This window comes from Colletes gigas, unplaced genomic scaffold (genome assembly GCF_013123115.1).
Source record: "Colletes gigas isolate AHSC1104 unplaced genomic scaffold, ASM1312311v1 Colletes_gigas_Sc00027, whole genome shotgun sequence".
Lineage (NCBI taxonomy): Eukaryota > Metazoa > Arthropoda > Insecta > Hymenoptera > Colletidae > Colletes > Colletes gigas.
This window is the reverse complement of record NW_025106656.1, coordinates 1,550,265-1,565,633: the sequence shown is the minus strand read 5'-3', so window position 1 is coordinate 1,565,633 and position 15,369 is coordinate 1,550,265. Positions and strand designations below refer to the sequence as shown.

General features: G+C 37.6%; 3 protein-coding genes across 6 annotated transcripts; 2 read left to right on the top strand and 1 right to left on the bottom strand.

The window, feature by feature from the left end:
* The first annotated feature begins 1,842 nt into the window (after positions 1–1,842).
* Positions 1,843–3,735, top strand: LOC122401714 (guanine nucleotide-binding protein subunit beta-2). Of its 2 annotated transcripts, none has more exons than XM_043404035.1 (6): positions 1,843–1,984; positions 2,087–2,232; positions 2,338–2,637; positions 2,713–2,914; positions 3,163–3,379; positions 3,493–3,735. In XM_043404035.1, exons 1-6 carry the CDS (start codon positions 1,916–1,918, stop codon positions 3,597–3,599), a joined length of 1,041 nt encoding a protein of 346 aa, XP_043259970.1. In that variant the 5' UTR covers positions 1,843–1,915; the 3' UTR covers positions 3,600–3,735. The 2 variants fall into 2 exon arrangements, with proteins under 2 accessions (XP_043259970.1, XP_043259971.1); XM_043404036.1 differs by having other exon boundaries at positions 1,860–1,987; positions 2,090–2,232.
* A 370-nt stretch (positions 3,736–4,105) lies between these two features.
* LOC122401765 (neuralized-like protein 4) lies at positions 4,106–11,776 on the bottom strand. 2 transcript variants are annotated; one of them, XM_043404114.1, is made up of 17 exons: positions 11,586–11,776; positions 11,037–11,252; positions 10,523–10,972; positions 10,249–10,449; positions 9,962–10,181; positions 9,793–9,889; positions 9,537–9,713; positions 9,120–9,428; positions 8,738–8,931; positions 8,384–8,673; positions 7,825–8,218; positions 7,436–7,757; positions 7,166–7,359; positions 6,885–7,090; positions 5,417–6,774; positions 5,170–5,322; positions 4,106–5,111 (listed from the first exon to the last, which is right to left on the bottom strand). In XM_043404114.1, the coding sequence occupies exons 1-17, from the start codon at positions 11,742–11,744 to the stop codon at positions 4,916–4,918; spliced, it is 5,136 nt and encodes a 1,711-aa protein (XP_043260049.1). In that variant the 5' UTR covers positions 11,745–11,776; the 3' UTR covers positions 4,106–4,915. The 2 variants fall into 2 exon arrangements, with proteins under 2 accessions (XP_043260049.1, XP_043260050.1); XM_043404115.1 differs by lacking the exon at positions 11,586–11,776 and having other exon boundaries at positions 10,523–10,696; positions 10,882–10,972; positions 11,037–11,048.
* Positions 11,777–12,372: 596 nt separating this feature from the next.
* LOC122401711 (phosphatidylinositol N-acetylglucosaminyltransferase subunit A) lies at positions 12,373–14,830 on the top strand. Of its 2 annotated transcripts, none has more exons than XM_043404032.1 (7): positions 12,373–12,542; positions 12,922–13,078; positions 13,151–13,330; positions 13,405–13,639; positions 13,713–14,010; positions 14,087–14,447; positions 14,513–14,830. In XM_043404032.1, the coding sequence occupies exons 2-7, from the start codon at positions 12,923–12,925 to the stop codon at positions 14,582–14,584; spliced, it is 1,302 nt and encodes a 433-aa protein (XP_043259967.1). In that variant the 5' UTR covers positions 12,373–12,542; position 12,922; the 3' UTR covers positions 14,585–14,830. The 2 variants fall into 2 exon arrangements, with proteins under 2 accessions (XP_043259967.1, XP_043259966.1); XM_043404031.1 differs by having other exon boundaries at positions 12,373–12,814.
* Positions 14,831–15,369: the final 539 nt, after the last annotated feature.

Genomic DNA, 15,369 nt, shown 5'->3' with positions numbered 1-15,369 from the left:
AAACTGTTACCGCGTCAGGAAAGACGGTAATGATGAACGTACCCTTAATCGCGATACCCTCTTCAGAAGAAGGAAGCAAAGGTGGTATACTTTTGGAGAAGTAAACGTTCAGACGCATAACGTCTATGAATGTTACGTTTCACCTGAAGTCACCCGTAGAAGAGTAGAGGCTAGCTGGGACACAAAAATAGTCCCCCCCCCCTGGATGAAAAGTTGCTCCCTGAGGGACTTACAACAACAGACAATTTCCTAGGGTTCAGCAACGTCGATATACTCAATGCCGACTCAAAGACTGTTCTACAGGTCATTATCCATTGACGACAGGCGATTTCCCATTGACAAACAATCGGAAGGACTGGAGACGCAATTACAATATAGTCCGCAAATTATCACCTTGGTCCATGAAGTCCTAAACTCTGTCTACGAAATGTAAGATCGGTTCGGTCCGAGTAGTCTGGAAAATAATTCCTGGACAGCACTCAACTATGGTCATCAAGTGCAATGGACAGAGAGTTGAGCAACATGACATACTTCTTTGACTTGAAGAGGAGAAGAACTGAAAGTGCCCCTGGTTTATGTAGGCTTGATGCCAAGGGTAATCCGTTCCCTGGTTAGATTACCTCCAGGAATGCAAATTTTGAATGTATAGAAAATTTTTTACTGAGACGTAGTGTTGTTGCACCAGATTCACGAGACGCCAAGTTTGTCGCCATCACCAGTTGCGCCGCTACCAGCTCCACGAGTTCGTCATTCGGCTTTTCGTTGTACTGTTATCGTTTTGCCACTGCTTTGTAATTCCTAATTGTCAGCGTTGTCTTGTTTAATTGTTATCTTGTTATAATAAATCCACCTGTTATCTGTTGTTAACGGCGTTTGTCTAACCCGCCTTGTGCGCCAATCCGCATGCAACCCAAGAAGAAATAGTCGCGACTTAGGAACCTGACATATTTACGTACCCTTTACAACGATACCTCGAGATTCGATTTTTGTCTCGTACCACCCAACAGTATTCTGTTCAAATATGTTCGAAGAGTCACCTTTGCACGGCGCGTTTTCTTCATCGTCTCGTGCCGAACTAAAACAAACTTCCTCGGCCGACACGACGTGATTTACATAATTTAATAACAGGACACTAAACAACAAGTTTCCTTCCTTGCTCAACATGACTTCCGTACACAGTACACACGGTTGACAAAATTGTTGATTTAATTTATAAACACTCTTGGAGCTCTTTCGAATGTTAATAAAGATATGCGTTTAAATGTAAAAGAGAAAAAATGTTTTGTTACTTCTACTTTACCATGAGTAAATTTATGAACAAAGTACTAAGCATTATGCGTGGCCGATGAACCGAAAGAACTAAATCGATCCAGCTAGATGATCGAATTATTTATAAGTGAAATGGGAATTCGAAAGCGCGACGGATTACAGTTTTTGTTAAGTAAAAGAACGATCGGGTACTGTAACCGCGTATCTTTTTCTTCTTTCCACTTCCTATAATTTCAAAACATTTCTTTATAAAAAAAAAAATTGAAGATCCAAAATATGTACGCATTATTCATAAATCTAAAATTTACATTAAATCTATTGCAACACATCGTGCAACATTTTCTTAATCTGTCAACTTTAGTACCTAAGATTTCTAATCGCGAATTGCAGAGAAAATTATAACCGTGGAATAATAAGGGTTATCGTGTATGTAGGTAATTAAGTTAGCCTGGAGAACCAAACTAATGCCCAACAAATCGGATTAAGTCGATTTAATATGATTACTGGGGCAGCAGGATAGACAATGCTGAGGCTTCCTTCACGTTTCGATGGAAATTTGTTCACCAGTGTTCGTAGATTCGTCATCGTTGGTGTTTCGTTTCCAGTTTTGTAGCAATTTCCAAACAAAGCAAGACACGTCAAAAAAATGGGGAAAGATGACTCTGAAACGGTAGCCTTGAAAAAGGAACTAGAAGACTTAATCAACAAATGCAAGGTTGTATCAGAAAAAAAGTACATACAAAAAAAAAATCGCTAAAACTCGTAACTGATACTTAGTTTTGATTTAAACGAACAATCTTGCTTCATCGCGAGCCAGGAGGATCAAAAGAAACAACAGGACACGACTTTAGAAGAAGCGTGCAGCGGAGTGGCGGACGCCCCAAAGGTCAAATTATCTACAAAAAAGTTATTAAAGGGACACATCAACAAGGTGAACTCGGTGCACTTTAGTGGCGACAGTAGGTCAGTTTCGATCGTCGATCCTTTCATTCTCAAATCAAGCGTAACGTCTTGCATACGTTGAAACAAATTTCCATCGGCTAATCAGAAAGACCTACTCGTTTCTAGGCATTGCGTGACAGGTTCTTTGGACGGGAAACTAATCATCTGGGACTCGTGGACCGGAAACAAGGTTCAGGTGATCCCATTACGCTCAGCATGGGTGATGTCTGTAGCTTTTGCACCGTCTGGAAACTTCGTCGCTTGCGGTGGCATGGACAACATGTGTACTGTCTACGATGTGAATAATCGTGATGCTACAGGCTCGGCCAAGATCGTTAGAGAATTGTTAGGATATGAAGGATTCCTCTCGTCCTGCAGATTTTTGGAAGATAAGAGAATCATTACTGGATCCGGTGACATGAAAATGTATACTCGACGAACAATAACGACAGCTACTGATTAGTCTAAACTCACTGTATGATAATGTCAAAATTCTTTCAGCTGTATATGGGACTTAGAAGCAAACAAAAAAACAACAGATTTCTGTGCACACGCTGGTGACGTGGTTAGCATTAGTTTATCTCCGGATATGAACACATACATTACCGGATCAGTAGACAGGACATGTAAACTGTGGGACTTAAGAGAGGAAAATGCGAAGCAAACTTTCTTTGGACACGAGGCTGACGTGAACTCCGTTTGTGTAAGTATAAAAATCTACATAGCCATTTTGGCCGAATTATTTCTTGCAACGTTTTACAATCCGTTCACGGTTTCTGACGTCTTTGCGTCTTGCACCAGTGGATAAAACTTTACCAAATATGTATAAAATTTTGTACGTGTACAACGGTACCTTATTATTTTATCCACCAATGTATAACTGGGAACGACTTACAAAATTGTTCATCGACTTCATAGCATTTTGAATTACCTTGTGTACGGTTTGTCCAGTACCATCCTTCGGGGCATGCTTTCGTAACAGCCTCAGAGGACAAGACAGCGAGGCTGTGGGACTTGAGATCCGATCAACAGTTAGCCACGTTTAAGCCGCCTAATTCAAATCCTGGATATACGTCATGCGGCTTATCTTTCAGCGGTCGATTTATTTTTTGTGGATGTGACGACAATTCTATTCATATCTGGGATACATTGAAGAATCAGCACAATGGTGAGCTTTGTAGCTTGTATCTGAAATAATGGCAAAATTTAGACTCTTCCATAGCAAATAAAGATTCGTAATGTTCTTCGTTGATTGTATTTGAATTTATCTTTCGTTCGAAGGAGTTATGTCGGGCCATGAGAACCGAGTGACGTCGCTCAGTGTTGCTGGAAACGGGATGGCAGTTGCTAGCTGCTCTTGGGACCAGAATGTTCGAATTTGGGTGTAGAAGCTTGGTATAATTGTATCAGTAACGTTGCAAAGTCTTGAAGGAGATGAAATAAAAAAAAAAATCCTATTTTCTTCCTGTTGATATGTTTGTTCATGTTCGTGCTTCGCTATCCCCGAATTAAGTTTTTTTCATACAGGGAAAAGTAGATTTGCGAGAAGTCTACAAGAAAACTATATATTATACGTATTAAGTTAAATAAATACTCACATGATTAATTTATATGTATAAATATCTGTCGCATTCCTTATCCGAAGTACTATTACAGGATACGGGAACCAGTTTCGTTTTCAATTTCGTTTCCAGAAACGTAAAGATAGTTACTGGAACTTGATTCTTACGAGCACCTGGTTTCTTTTTTTTTTTTTAACTGAAAAGTAAACATTAGAAAATGATAAAAAATAAAATAAAATACAAAATGAAACGGATGAACGAATAACTGATTGCAAAATACAAATACGTTGATACGTTTTTTTTTTCCTTCATTTATATTATTTGTATGCATTTATAAATAGTGCACATGATATTCACAAAGAAAAACTGCGTCTCTAAACAGCGTATTTGAAAATATAGTTATTACATTTTCCTGAAAGTATCCGAGTCGTGGTAATTTTATTCTTGAGAACTCTCTATGGTAGCCTCGTGTTGTGATTTACAATTGCAACAATTTATTTCTACATTATACATATAACGTGTCTGTTTCGACGTTGCAAATTGGTGCTTTAAACAAAAGAAAAAAGAAGGGGAGTGAGAGTGAAAGAGAGACTTTCAGTTTAGTGACTAATACTTAAAGATTTGGTATTCGTTAGGCGTAAATCTTGACAATTAAGATGTGCTTCTTTAATATGGCGGCGAGCCTGTTCGACGCCGTAAACCTAGACCAGTAGCTACATTATCTGTATAACATAATACAAACACTATGTATTTGATATACATACTACTGTATACTTCAACGAATTGATCATTGAAATTCCTTCAATCGACAGCCAATGGAATTACACCCACCGTGTATCATCTTTCAATAAATAATTGTATACTAAATTAAGTAAAAGGGTAACAAAATCTTCAACAGATTTTCGTGAAAATCGATCGCAATAGCTCGTACTAAGGTACCTAACGTATAATTTAACGTAAATATACATTTAGCGGAGATTCGACGGAATAATTTAAGATAAAAAATCCATCTTAAAAAATCTTACAGTAATTATATTACGTTATATAATGCTTATGTACATTCGTTTGTCCTCGAAACGAAAACGCGTTTCCCACAGCTGATCGTAATGTGGAACGTTCCTATATTTTCATGGCAGATTAAATTAAAATCCATCGAGGTAAACTAAAAGAGCCACAATAACTGTGGCCCCTGCTTCTTTGGTTGCCCATTTGCTGGAATTGAACTGGGGTTCGTCGCCGTCCTTGCCACCAGGACTGATCGTGTACGAACCTGGTCTTACTAGCAACTGGAACGCGGTAGATGCATTCAGCTTTTTATTCGACTGGGTATCGATGTACCTACGAAAGAAGAACAGTTAATAATATGTAATTACTACTTGTAGCACAGAGTACTTACGGATACTTTCTGGTGAACTCCTCGGACGCAGCATACTTTATATTGGGGGAGAAAATCACCTGAGGATTCTGGTCTTCTGCCTTTATATTCATAGTTAGATTACTCACATCCAGCTGCTCCTTTGTCATAAGCTCTCCTGTGTCGAGGATTAATCTGCAAACATTAATACGTTTGTAGCCAAATATGAATTGGGCTACCCATTTATTCAACTACCATAATATTATTGTTTTCAATGCGTTTTGTTTACCTGATCGCATCCAGACGTATACCATAGAAAGCAACGTGCCACTTATCCGTTGTACTCTGTGGGATCTGATTGGCATTGATGTTTTGCTTCAATGGAAACCTGGTCCAACCAATTGGTACAGCGAACTCGGCTGGCGGTTCGCCTTTCTTACAAACTGCACTATCTTCGTCTATTTTGTAACATGCGCTACAGTAACACAACACGTCGTCCAGAGAGAAGAACTCGTCTGGCAGAACCAACGATTTCTTTAACCTCATGCACGCCTTTAAGTATTCGCACTTTTTCGAGGGTACGGAGTTCGTTCCGAGTGGTGTGGACGGTAACGATGGAGCTTGCAATAGTTGCAATGAAGGTGCGTTGCAAGGGGGGGCTAGGTTTTGTCCTGAGAGAGTCGTGTTTCCGCCGACGGAATTGTCGATGGACACGGTGTTGTTCCAGGACATGTTCGAACGTACATCGTTGAAATTAGAAGAAACCGTATTAGAAATGTCGGAGGTCGCGTTGCTCAACGTATTCTGAGACGAGAATGTCTGCGACGAACTTAACATGTTGGTCGATGCGTGATTCTGATGCGTGGCACTTATATTATTCCCTTGACTATTGGACGCTATGCTTTCGTTTATCGCGTTGTTACTGTTCAAACTAGTAATGTTGGTGGTGCTGTTCGCGTTTTTAATATTAATATTAGTCGCGTTATTTATCTCTACATTTGTACATTCGTTCCTAATGATCGAGTTCTCGGATTGGCTGTTCGATATCGCGCTATTGTTCAGCTGGTTCGAGTTGTCGTAACTCTTATTCTTAATGCTTCGTGTATCGTTGGTCACATCTAAGCTTGGATCCAAATTATTGCTGTCGGACACACTGGGAGCCGCTTTGTTTTCAATGCTATTTGTTAAATGCGCATTGTCATTATTGCACGTCGAATATTCTACAATATTATCGTCCTTAACGTTCGAACTGCACGGGCTGGGCACACTCGGTGACGTGGAAGTAGACAGATCCGAACACGTTGCAGCAACGATGTTCTCCTTTTCGTGACACTCCAGGTCAGCCTTCTCCCTTGAATTTTCTGCGTCCTCCAACTTCGTTCTGATACATTCCATCGACGTTACAGTCGCAGTATTGTCGACAGAAGAAGACGTAAATGTCTCAACGTTATTTCCAACAACGGAAACCTGTTCACACTGACCATACAGGTCAAACACAGCGTAAACATAGGGGGGCAAGTCCGTTGCGGCTACTCCTTGATCCACACTATTAATAATTAAGCGTAATCTATTTTCTTCGTCGATGAACAAACCTATTACAGAATTGCACTGTAAACCTTCCAAAGCAGCTCCATACTTTGTTTTTACCTGATAAGATAGAATAATATTTTATTCTTTATTTAACCTTTTCGGTACTAAGTAGTAAGACGAGAAGTCGGATTTATTAATTTTATAGAGAATCGATTAAAAACGCTTACCCTGATACCGTTATGCGATATCCAATCGCTACAGATGATCCACGAGTGTTTTTTGAAACCAAGAGCGGTCAAAGGAAAGTTAGCCTTCTCCGGTGAGATGCAAGTCACACCGCAAAGAACATTGGAAACCCATCGTTCATTTATCTTTTCTATTTTTACTAAAAATGGCTTGCCCTTTATTAAAGGACGACTAGACATTACCACTCCTTAAAAAATGCAATGTAATGTAGAAAAAAGTTTAAAAAAAGAAATGTAAGTACAAGCACTAGAATCGACCGTACCCTGATTATAACTCGCAACCCTTTTTGCAACAGTTTTGGACTCGAGTTGTATATTTCTTCCATGATTTTCATGAAACTCGTAGTTCCAATCGCTTTCTCCTACCAAATGGGAAGTAGGTTGCGTTGGCGTAAGCGTTATATCATTGACTAATTTTCCTTCGGATACATCTACAGACGTATCCATTCCAGCGTCACTACGAACAAAAAAATAAAATCATACGTTAAAGAATCACCGATAAATATATAGAAAGTAGCTTGATAGAGACTTACTTGCGCAAAACAGGCGGCATGGGATCTAGTAATAACTCCAGAGAATCTTGCAACTTCAAGCTGGCGTTTGGCGATACTGCGGTATTTTGTTGCTTGCTACTCGTAATATTCACAGCCACGGTACTGCCAAAAAGCTCGATAACAGCGTACACCATTTCTGGTATGTTTGACGCTGCCACGCCCATGTCCTCGCCATTTATGTAAAACTTTAAATAACCCTCGTGCGTGCGTTTCATTCCAATTTTATCGCCTACGCGTAACCATTCCAAGCTTGGACAGTAATTCATACACAGAACATACCCGTTGTGTCTCACTTCGTCACCTAAATATACAAAATTTTATGAAAAAAAAAATCCAGAAAACACCAACATGTATTATTGCACAATTACCTGTCAAGTACCAAGCATCGACTGGAATACATCCCATACCAGGTACAAGGTTCATAGACGTTAACCAATTTCCATTTTCGTTACTTGTAACGCCTATCCTCAAGCAGCCACTCCATTCTCGCGCGACTTCTTGAATGGAAATTTCGAATATCTCGTTATTCTCTAATGGTGTCTCGCTTAGCAGTATAGCGTTATTGTATTCCCTACACCTAGTCGCTATTGTTCTATCGCTGTTCAACTGAACGTTTAAGCCAACGGACTCATGAAACTTGTGCATAATTTCTGTCTGAGCTTGAAGTTGAATCACGGATGTAGGCTGTTGACTAGTGCTATTCTCCGATGGTAAATACTGTTGTGTCATGGGATCTCTGCGTTCGGGTAGCACAATCGTGACCTAAGAAATTTATACGTGCACGCGTTACAGAAAATGTAGTAAATTTTAGATAAAACTATCAATTTTTAAATCGTAATAATCTAAAATATAAAATCATCGCTGTCACGCATATGTGACGTTTGTTTCTCATGAAAATTAAAGCATCACACATACATGATAACGTACCTGAACACACTGACCATACAAATCAATCACAGGATAGACGTGTGGTGGTAAGCCCGTGCAAGCAGGCCCTTGATCCACTCCGTCTAAATAATAATGCAAGCTAGTATCTGAACATCGCATCATACCGATACGATTACCCTCTGCCAATTTGTCCAAATCACAGGCATAATGATTTCTCAAAGTTGCGCCGTCTCGCATAACGTTAGAACCAGACAGCATCCAAGTATCGTGATCGATGTCCGTCATTGTGGATGGAAATTCCAATTCGTCGGGCCTTATGACGGTCACGCCTGTAAGATTCTTTTGTTCGTATCCTCGAAGCAAACAGAAATAGCGATACTTTTAAATATTTACCAGCTTCGATCGCGCCGGTCCAACGATCGACCATTTTATCGATGGTCACCTCGAACATCTCACCATCCCGCAGCGCACGATTCGCTATTACGATGGCCTCATTGAACTCGCCTAAAGCTCTAGGCCTCAACGCGGTCAATCCGTTGTTTATTATCTTTGCATTTTTACCGTGTATGTGATGAAACCTTAAGTCACTGTTTGTAATACAATATAAATAAAAATCTTGAATTGATAACAAATACAACTTGCATGGTAAGACCTCGCCTAACGCTACACCGTTAATGTTGTATTGTTTCGTTTAATGCTCTAATTTTATGGACGTATCCGCAGCTTTAAACGGGATCTTACTGTACTTACTTAAAAACGAACAGCGTTTACAAACCTATACAAAGTTGTATTGCTAAAACTTGAATTATTTGTTGTAGGGCTATATAAGTCTGCATTGTCAACTATAGTTGCCTGTGCCGCCTGACCATAAAGATCTATAACGCCATAAATTCTTTCGGGCACATTCATTGCAGCAGCTCCTTGGTCAGCTCCGTTCACGTAAAAATGCAACGTCGCGTTATCCTTTCTCATCACGCCTACACGGTCTCCGACTTGCAGTCGATCGAGGTTCTGACCGTACTGATCTATAATGGTAGTGCCATTGTGCATTACTCCATTTTCTGTCATCATCCATGTGCCGGATCTGCAAGGGACATGACCACCTTCGAGCAATAACATGGGCGATAAACTTAACATAAATTCGAGATGATACAAGCATATTAACTCAAACTGGAAGAATTTATTTACATACCTAACATTTGTCATAGTGAAAGGGAACTCCAGTTCGGTTGGAGAATGAGTGGTAACCCCTATCTCGATGGATCCTGCCCACTTTGTCACAATTTTGTCCAATCTAACTTCGAACAATTCATTTAATTTCAGCGGTCTTGAAGTTAGTACAACGCCGTTGTTGAAATCGTCCATTATGCTACAAAATAGGAATGCGCAAACACCATAAGAAATTTTCGAGGATAAATATATTTTTTTTTTAAATAAAATTTGTTTACTTAGGCCTATGCGCTGTGCGTCCATTATTAATCACTTCCACGTGCGTACCACAGCAGGAATGGAACATAAGTCTATCCGGTGGTTCTTCTTCCGTTTCTAGAAAAGAAAGACATTCAAATATAACACTTTATTACAATAAATGAATAAAATATGAAATGCTTATCTTACCATTTAGGCCTTGCAGTTGCAAAGTGTTTCTTCTAGTAACTAAATTTTGTTCTTCCCTTTCATCTCGATCCACGATCGTAACTTTTACCGTCATACCATAGAGATCAATAACACCCCATACACCTGTAGGTATTTTAGCAGCAATACCTTGGTCTAAACCATTTATTAAATAATGAAGATTCCCATTGCTTCGTCTTATCATGCCTACCCTGTCTCCTTCCTAAATATAAACGATTTATTAACACGTTATATCTAATAAAAAATTTGTTAAATTATCCATATCTTACCCTCAATTCATCTAAGTTAAATTCTCCGTATTCACGGCAAGTGCCCTTTCCATTTACCAAAATCCCACAGCCAGACATCATTGTTGTTCCTGACCGCATGTTAGTCATTGTTGCAGGGAATTCCAATGCTGTAGGACTATGCATAGTGACTCCAACTTCTATACTGCCCGACCATTTGTGCACGAGTCTGTCAATTCGTACCTGCATACATGCATTCTGTTATGAAGTTCTTTTTATTAAAATCATTCATTATTTCTCATTACTGTTTGCTTACTTCAAACAATTCATTGTCCCTTAATGGTCTATGAGTCATTACTACACCATTATTAAATTCATCTAAAGGTCTCATCCTTTCAGCAGTTCTGGCATTGTTGGATAGTTTTACCAGTGTACCAACCCTCTCATGAAACCTCAGTCTGTCCTCTCTAATAGCAGCAAGACTTGGATTCTTGGGTAAATTAACATTTACATTAACATTTAAATTAACATTCAAATTAGCGACTAGATTAGTTGTGGAGGAATTAGATGTTTCCCCAAGAGCATAATCATTATTAATTTCAACTTCGTCCTTTGGCTTGTTACATACAACAGAGGCAATTTGCGTGTGAGTTATAGTAATTTGTGTACAAGCACCATAAATATCTACGACTGCAAAAACACGTTCTGGGATATTGGATACTGCCACACCTTGAGAAACTCCATTGATGTAAAATATCAGCTCGTGCTAAAATTAAAAGAGAATAAAATAAGTCGTTGAAATTAGTATTAAATATCATTGGAAAACTTACATTAGATGTTCTCATTAATCCCAAAGTACTTTTTTCGCCTAAAGAGTCCAAGTTTGTTCCGTACATTTCTACTATCCTTATTCCATTGTGGACTATATCGGAGATGGACATAATCCATGTTCCTTGACAAAGGTTGGTAGCACAGTTTGGCAGTTCTGTAATTTCTGGATCAAATTCTGTTACACCGATCTGTATGCTATCACTCCATGATATCATCTGTATAAAATGGATAAAATGTTTATCATAATAATTAAATTCAACACGAAACTGATATATTTTCAAATGAACTCGAGCATTGAGTTGCCCCATTCTGAATAAAAAAGAATGATTTACAATCAAAGTTCGCGCGTTTACAGAACGATCCGTCAACGACAAGTCGCACGACAGTTTTTATTGCAAAAGCAGCGAACAACTGAATCGTAGTATGATTAATGTTAAACAGAAAACATCAAAGCATGAACGCTGTAAATAATAATTTGACAGATCAGGAGAACCCAGTAGCGGGTAGATGTAAACGGGACTGGTTTTAGAGCTTTCAAATTCAAGTACCTTCTTGTCGATTCGGACTTCGAAAAGTTCGTCATTCTTTAATGGCTCCGCGCTGAAAACCAATCCGTAATTGTAATCCGAATGATCCCGTACGGCCGTGCAATTGTTGTTCGTTAAAGTAATATGATGACCGCATCGTTGATGAAACATGTCGACCATTTGTTATGCACCGACCGTCGCATGTAACCAAACCATCCATCTCCCCTCACCCCGCCGTCATCTTCCGTCTCTATTCACCCCAAGCCTTGTATCGCTTGTGTACACGCTGTCTTGCTCTTCCAGACTGTTCTCCTTTATGTGTGCATGCGCGCAGGCCCCGATGATGAGAAGTGTAACTTTACCAACGAGATAGGGACTCTCTTGTGTCCCTTCATTGGTTAAAATTAGCAATAGGAATATATGAGATGCTATACTAAATAGGAGATGTTGAAGTGAATGAAGAATGGAGTGTCGAATATGTTAGTTCAAATCAGACCTGAATGAAATTTATTTCAAGTAGTAATTTAGAAATCGTTTCAAATAATGTTAATTCGTATTTCGTAAAGAATGTATTTCTTCGTTTAACCAATTATGTCTAAATAGATTATTTTTCTTTCAAATTAATTTGACGATTAATTTTAAAATAATGTATTTTGAAAATTTTTCAAAACGACCACATCTAGTTCAAATATCGACTACTGATCTTCGAGACTAGTGTGGCCAGATTTCGCATAATAATTGATCACTCCACTCAACAGTACTGCTCCGGTGCTCCCCGCCACACTGCTGCACATTGCGCTGGGTCATACTGCCCCACGCTGATAGAATGGATTTACCGTGATTAAAGCTGCAAAATTTGTATTATAGCAAATATATTACTAAAAGTATTTAACAATAATATTAAAAGGATTTTCACTTTTTTTCATTATAGTGAAGAAAATAAAAAAAAATATGGTTTTATCGTGTAGCGTGAAGAACGTAAATAATCCGTCTAACCTTTTCAAATTTGTTACGAGTGTGAAACGTTTTTCGCAATAGAAATGGGAACAATTGTATAGAAACTGTTTCATGTTAAATAATTATGATGGATTTATTGATAATTATTAATTTCCACGTGTATAGATGCAAAAGAATTTTCAAAAAACCTTGAATGTTTTTGAGTACATCGAATGTATATCGTGTATCATTTTGTCGTATAAGTTATAGTACTGTACGGATGTGAAAATGAATACAGTAAAACATAAAATATGGTTTGTAATATGTTAATAAAAAAAATGGTTCTACCTTCACACGTGTCTATTTAATATTAACAAAAATCCCCTTAATAGATACTTATATATATTTTACGCTTTTCCAGCATGGTCTCTGACTTTTTTTATCCCAACATGGGTGGTGTGGAGGAGCATATTTTTAATTTGTCTCAGTGTTTACTGGAACGTGGACATAAGGTTGTAGTGCTTACGCACTCTTATGGGAATAGAATCGGAGTACGATATATGACAAATGGCCTAAAAGTATGTATGTATACAATTTACTAATAGAGAATGTTTGTTTTTACTTCAAGATTATATTGTCTCTTCTTTAAGGTGTATTATATACCAGTGAAGGTCTTCTACAATCAATGTGTTCTTCCTACAATGATTTGCTCCATTCCTCTCATTAGATATATCTTTATAAGAGAAAAGATTCAAATAGTACATGGTCATTCTGCATTTTCTGCTCTTGCTCATGAAGGAATGCTAATCGGTAGATTAATGGGACTGAAAGTAAGTTGATTATTGTTTAAAAACAAAACTATTCATGGTTTAACTTAGTATTATATTTACATTTGGAATTTCAGACTATTTTTACAGATCATTCCCTTTTCGGATTCGCGGATGCATCTGCCATCTTAACGAATAAATTTCTAGAAATATCGTTGGCCGATTGCAATCATTGTATATGTGTATCACATACAGGAAAAGAGAATACAGTGTTAAGAGCTAAAGTCCAAAAAGAGAAGGTCTCTGTTATACCAAATGCAGTTGATACTACATTATTTATGCCAGATATCAGTAAACGAAATGATAACTTTAGTAAGTTCTCTTTTATATTTGTATTTACTTCAAATGACAGAATGTTACTAACGTTGTCGATTATTAATTGTAGTTACAATAGTCATAGTGTCGCGATTAGTATATCGCAAAGGCGTCGATTTATTAGCTCGCATTATACCCGATATTTGTAGTCGACACGAGGACGTACAGTTTCTGATTGCTGGAGATGGTCCTAAAAGATGGCTTATAGAAGAGGTGCGAGAAAGAAACTTGTTACAACATAGGGTCACTTTACTTGGAAGTTTGGAGCATTCTGAAATTAGGCATGTCTTAAATAAAGGTCACATCTTTTTGAACACTAGCCTCACAGAAGCTTATTGTATGGCAATCGTTGAAGCTGCCTCGTGCGGGTAAAGTATCGAATGTAAAGTCTAATACAACATCTGACTATGTAATGTTTGTTGATATTATTTTTATTTATTGCAGTCTTCAAGTGATCTCAACAAAAGTTGGAGGCATACCTGAAGTATTACCTTCAGATTTAATTTATTTAGTAGAACCTACAGTACCTGCCCTTATTAAGGGGTTGGAGTCTGCCATAACAGATTACAGAGAAGGTAATACTAGGTGTCCTTTTGAAACACATAAAAGGATAAGTTTGTTTTACAACTGGTTCAATGTAACTAGAAGAACTGAGATAGTGTATAATTTAGTAAAACAAGAAAACAGTAAAAATTTAGGGGAACAATTGGCAAGTTATGTTCAAAGTGGAGTGTTAGCATACTTGCTCGTTATATCGTTGTGTTATATTATTTTACAAATTTTAGAATTTCTTGTTCCAAGAAAGGTAAGTCATAAACTTTATAATTGAACTATTCTTTCATTTGCTGACTGACAATCAAATGTTTCCAGTACATTGACATTGCAAAAGATTACACAGAGATAAACGTTATTCATACTCAGAGTGAAGGGAAACAAGAGTAACTTTTCATCCGTAAAACCTAAAGCAACATTCAAGTTCTTTGTGTATTTTTTTATCAAGTAACATCCCTACCAACTTGTTTACCAAATCGTTCATAGTGTTACTTTTAATGCATCTTCCCACGCCAGAGGAATAATCGAATGTTTGCATGTATATATAATTTTTTGATGAAATACTTTCATGTTGTATAAACGTGTATCTATAAACAAACAAAAAAATACAGTGTCCAAAGTATAAATATAATTGTTAGCGAGAAACAAGTCGATAAAAAGCAGTTTTTATTGTCACTCTCCTATTATCACAAACGCATTTCAGTCATACTGTTCGTAAAAATAGTTTCATACGTTTTTTTAGAGATTTTTTTTTATTATGATAGGTAACATCGTATGAATTGGTGTGTTCGTATAATATCGTAACAGTTCATAATTATAGTAGCCGTAACGCTTATTCACATGTAAAATATATTGCATCATTGACATTAAAAAATACCTATGTTATGTATAGGAATCGCTCGCATTTACAATTCATCATGTGTGTTTATTTATATAACATAATCCATGCAATATTTCGAACTTAGCGCGCCAAAAATACTGTGATAAATTAATCATATACATGTGTGTACCTGTACATATGTGTGTGCAATGTGACTTTGGTTTATATTTTATTTCATAACCACCGAGTTACACGTTCTATGAAATTTAGCTTAATCAGCTAAGTTTGTATGGAACAAATACAAAATTGTTTCTACAATATTTTCAGACAGAATTATTCGTTTTAAAATACTTTA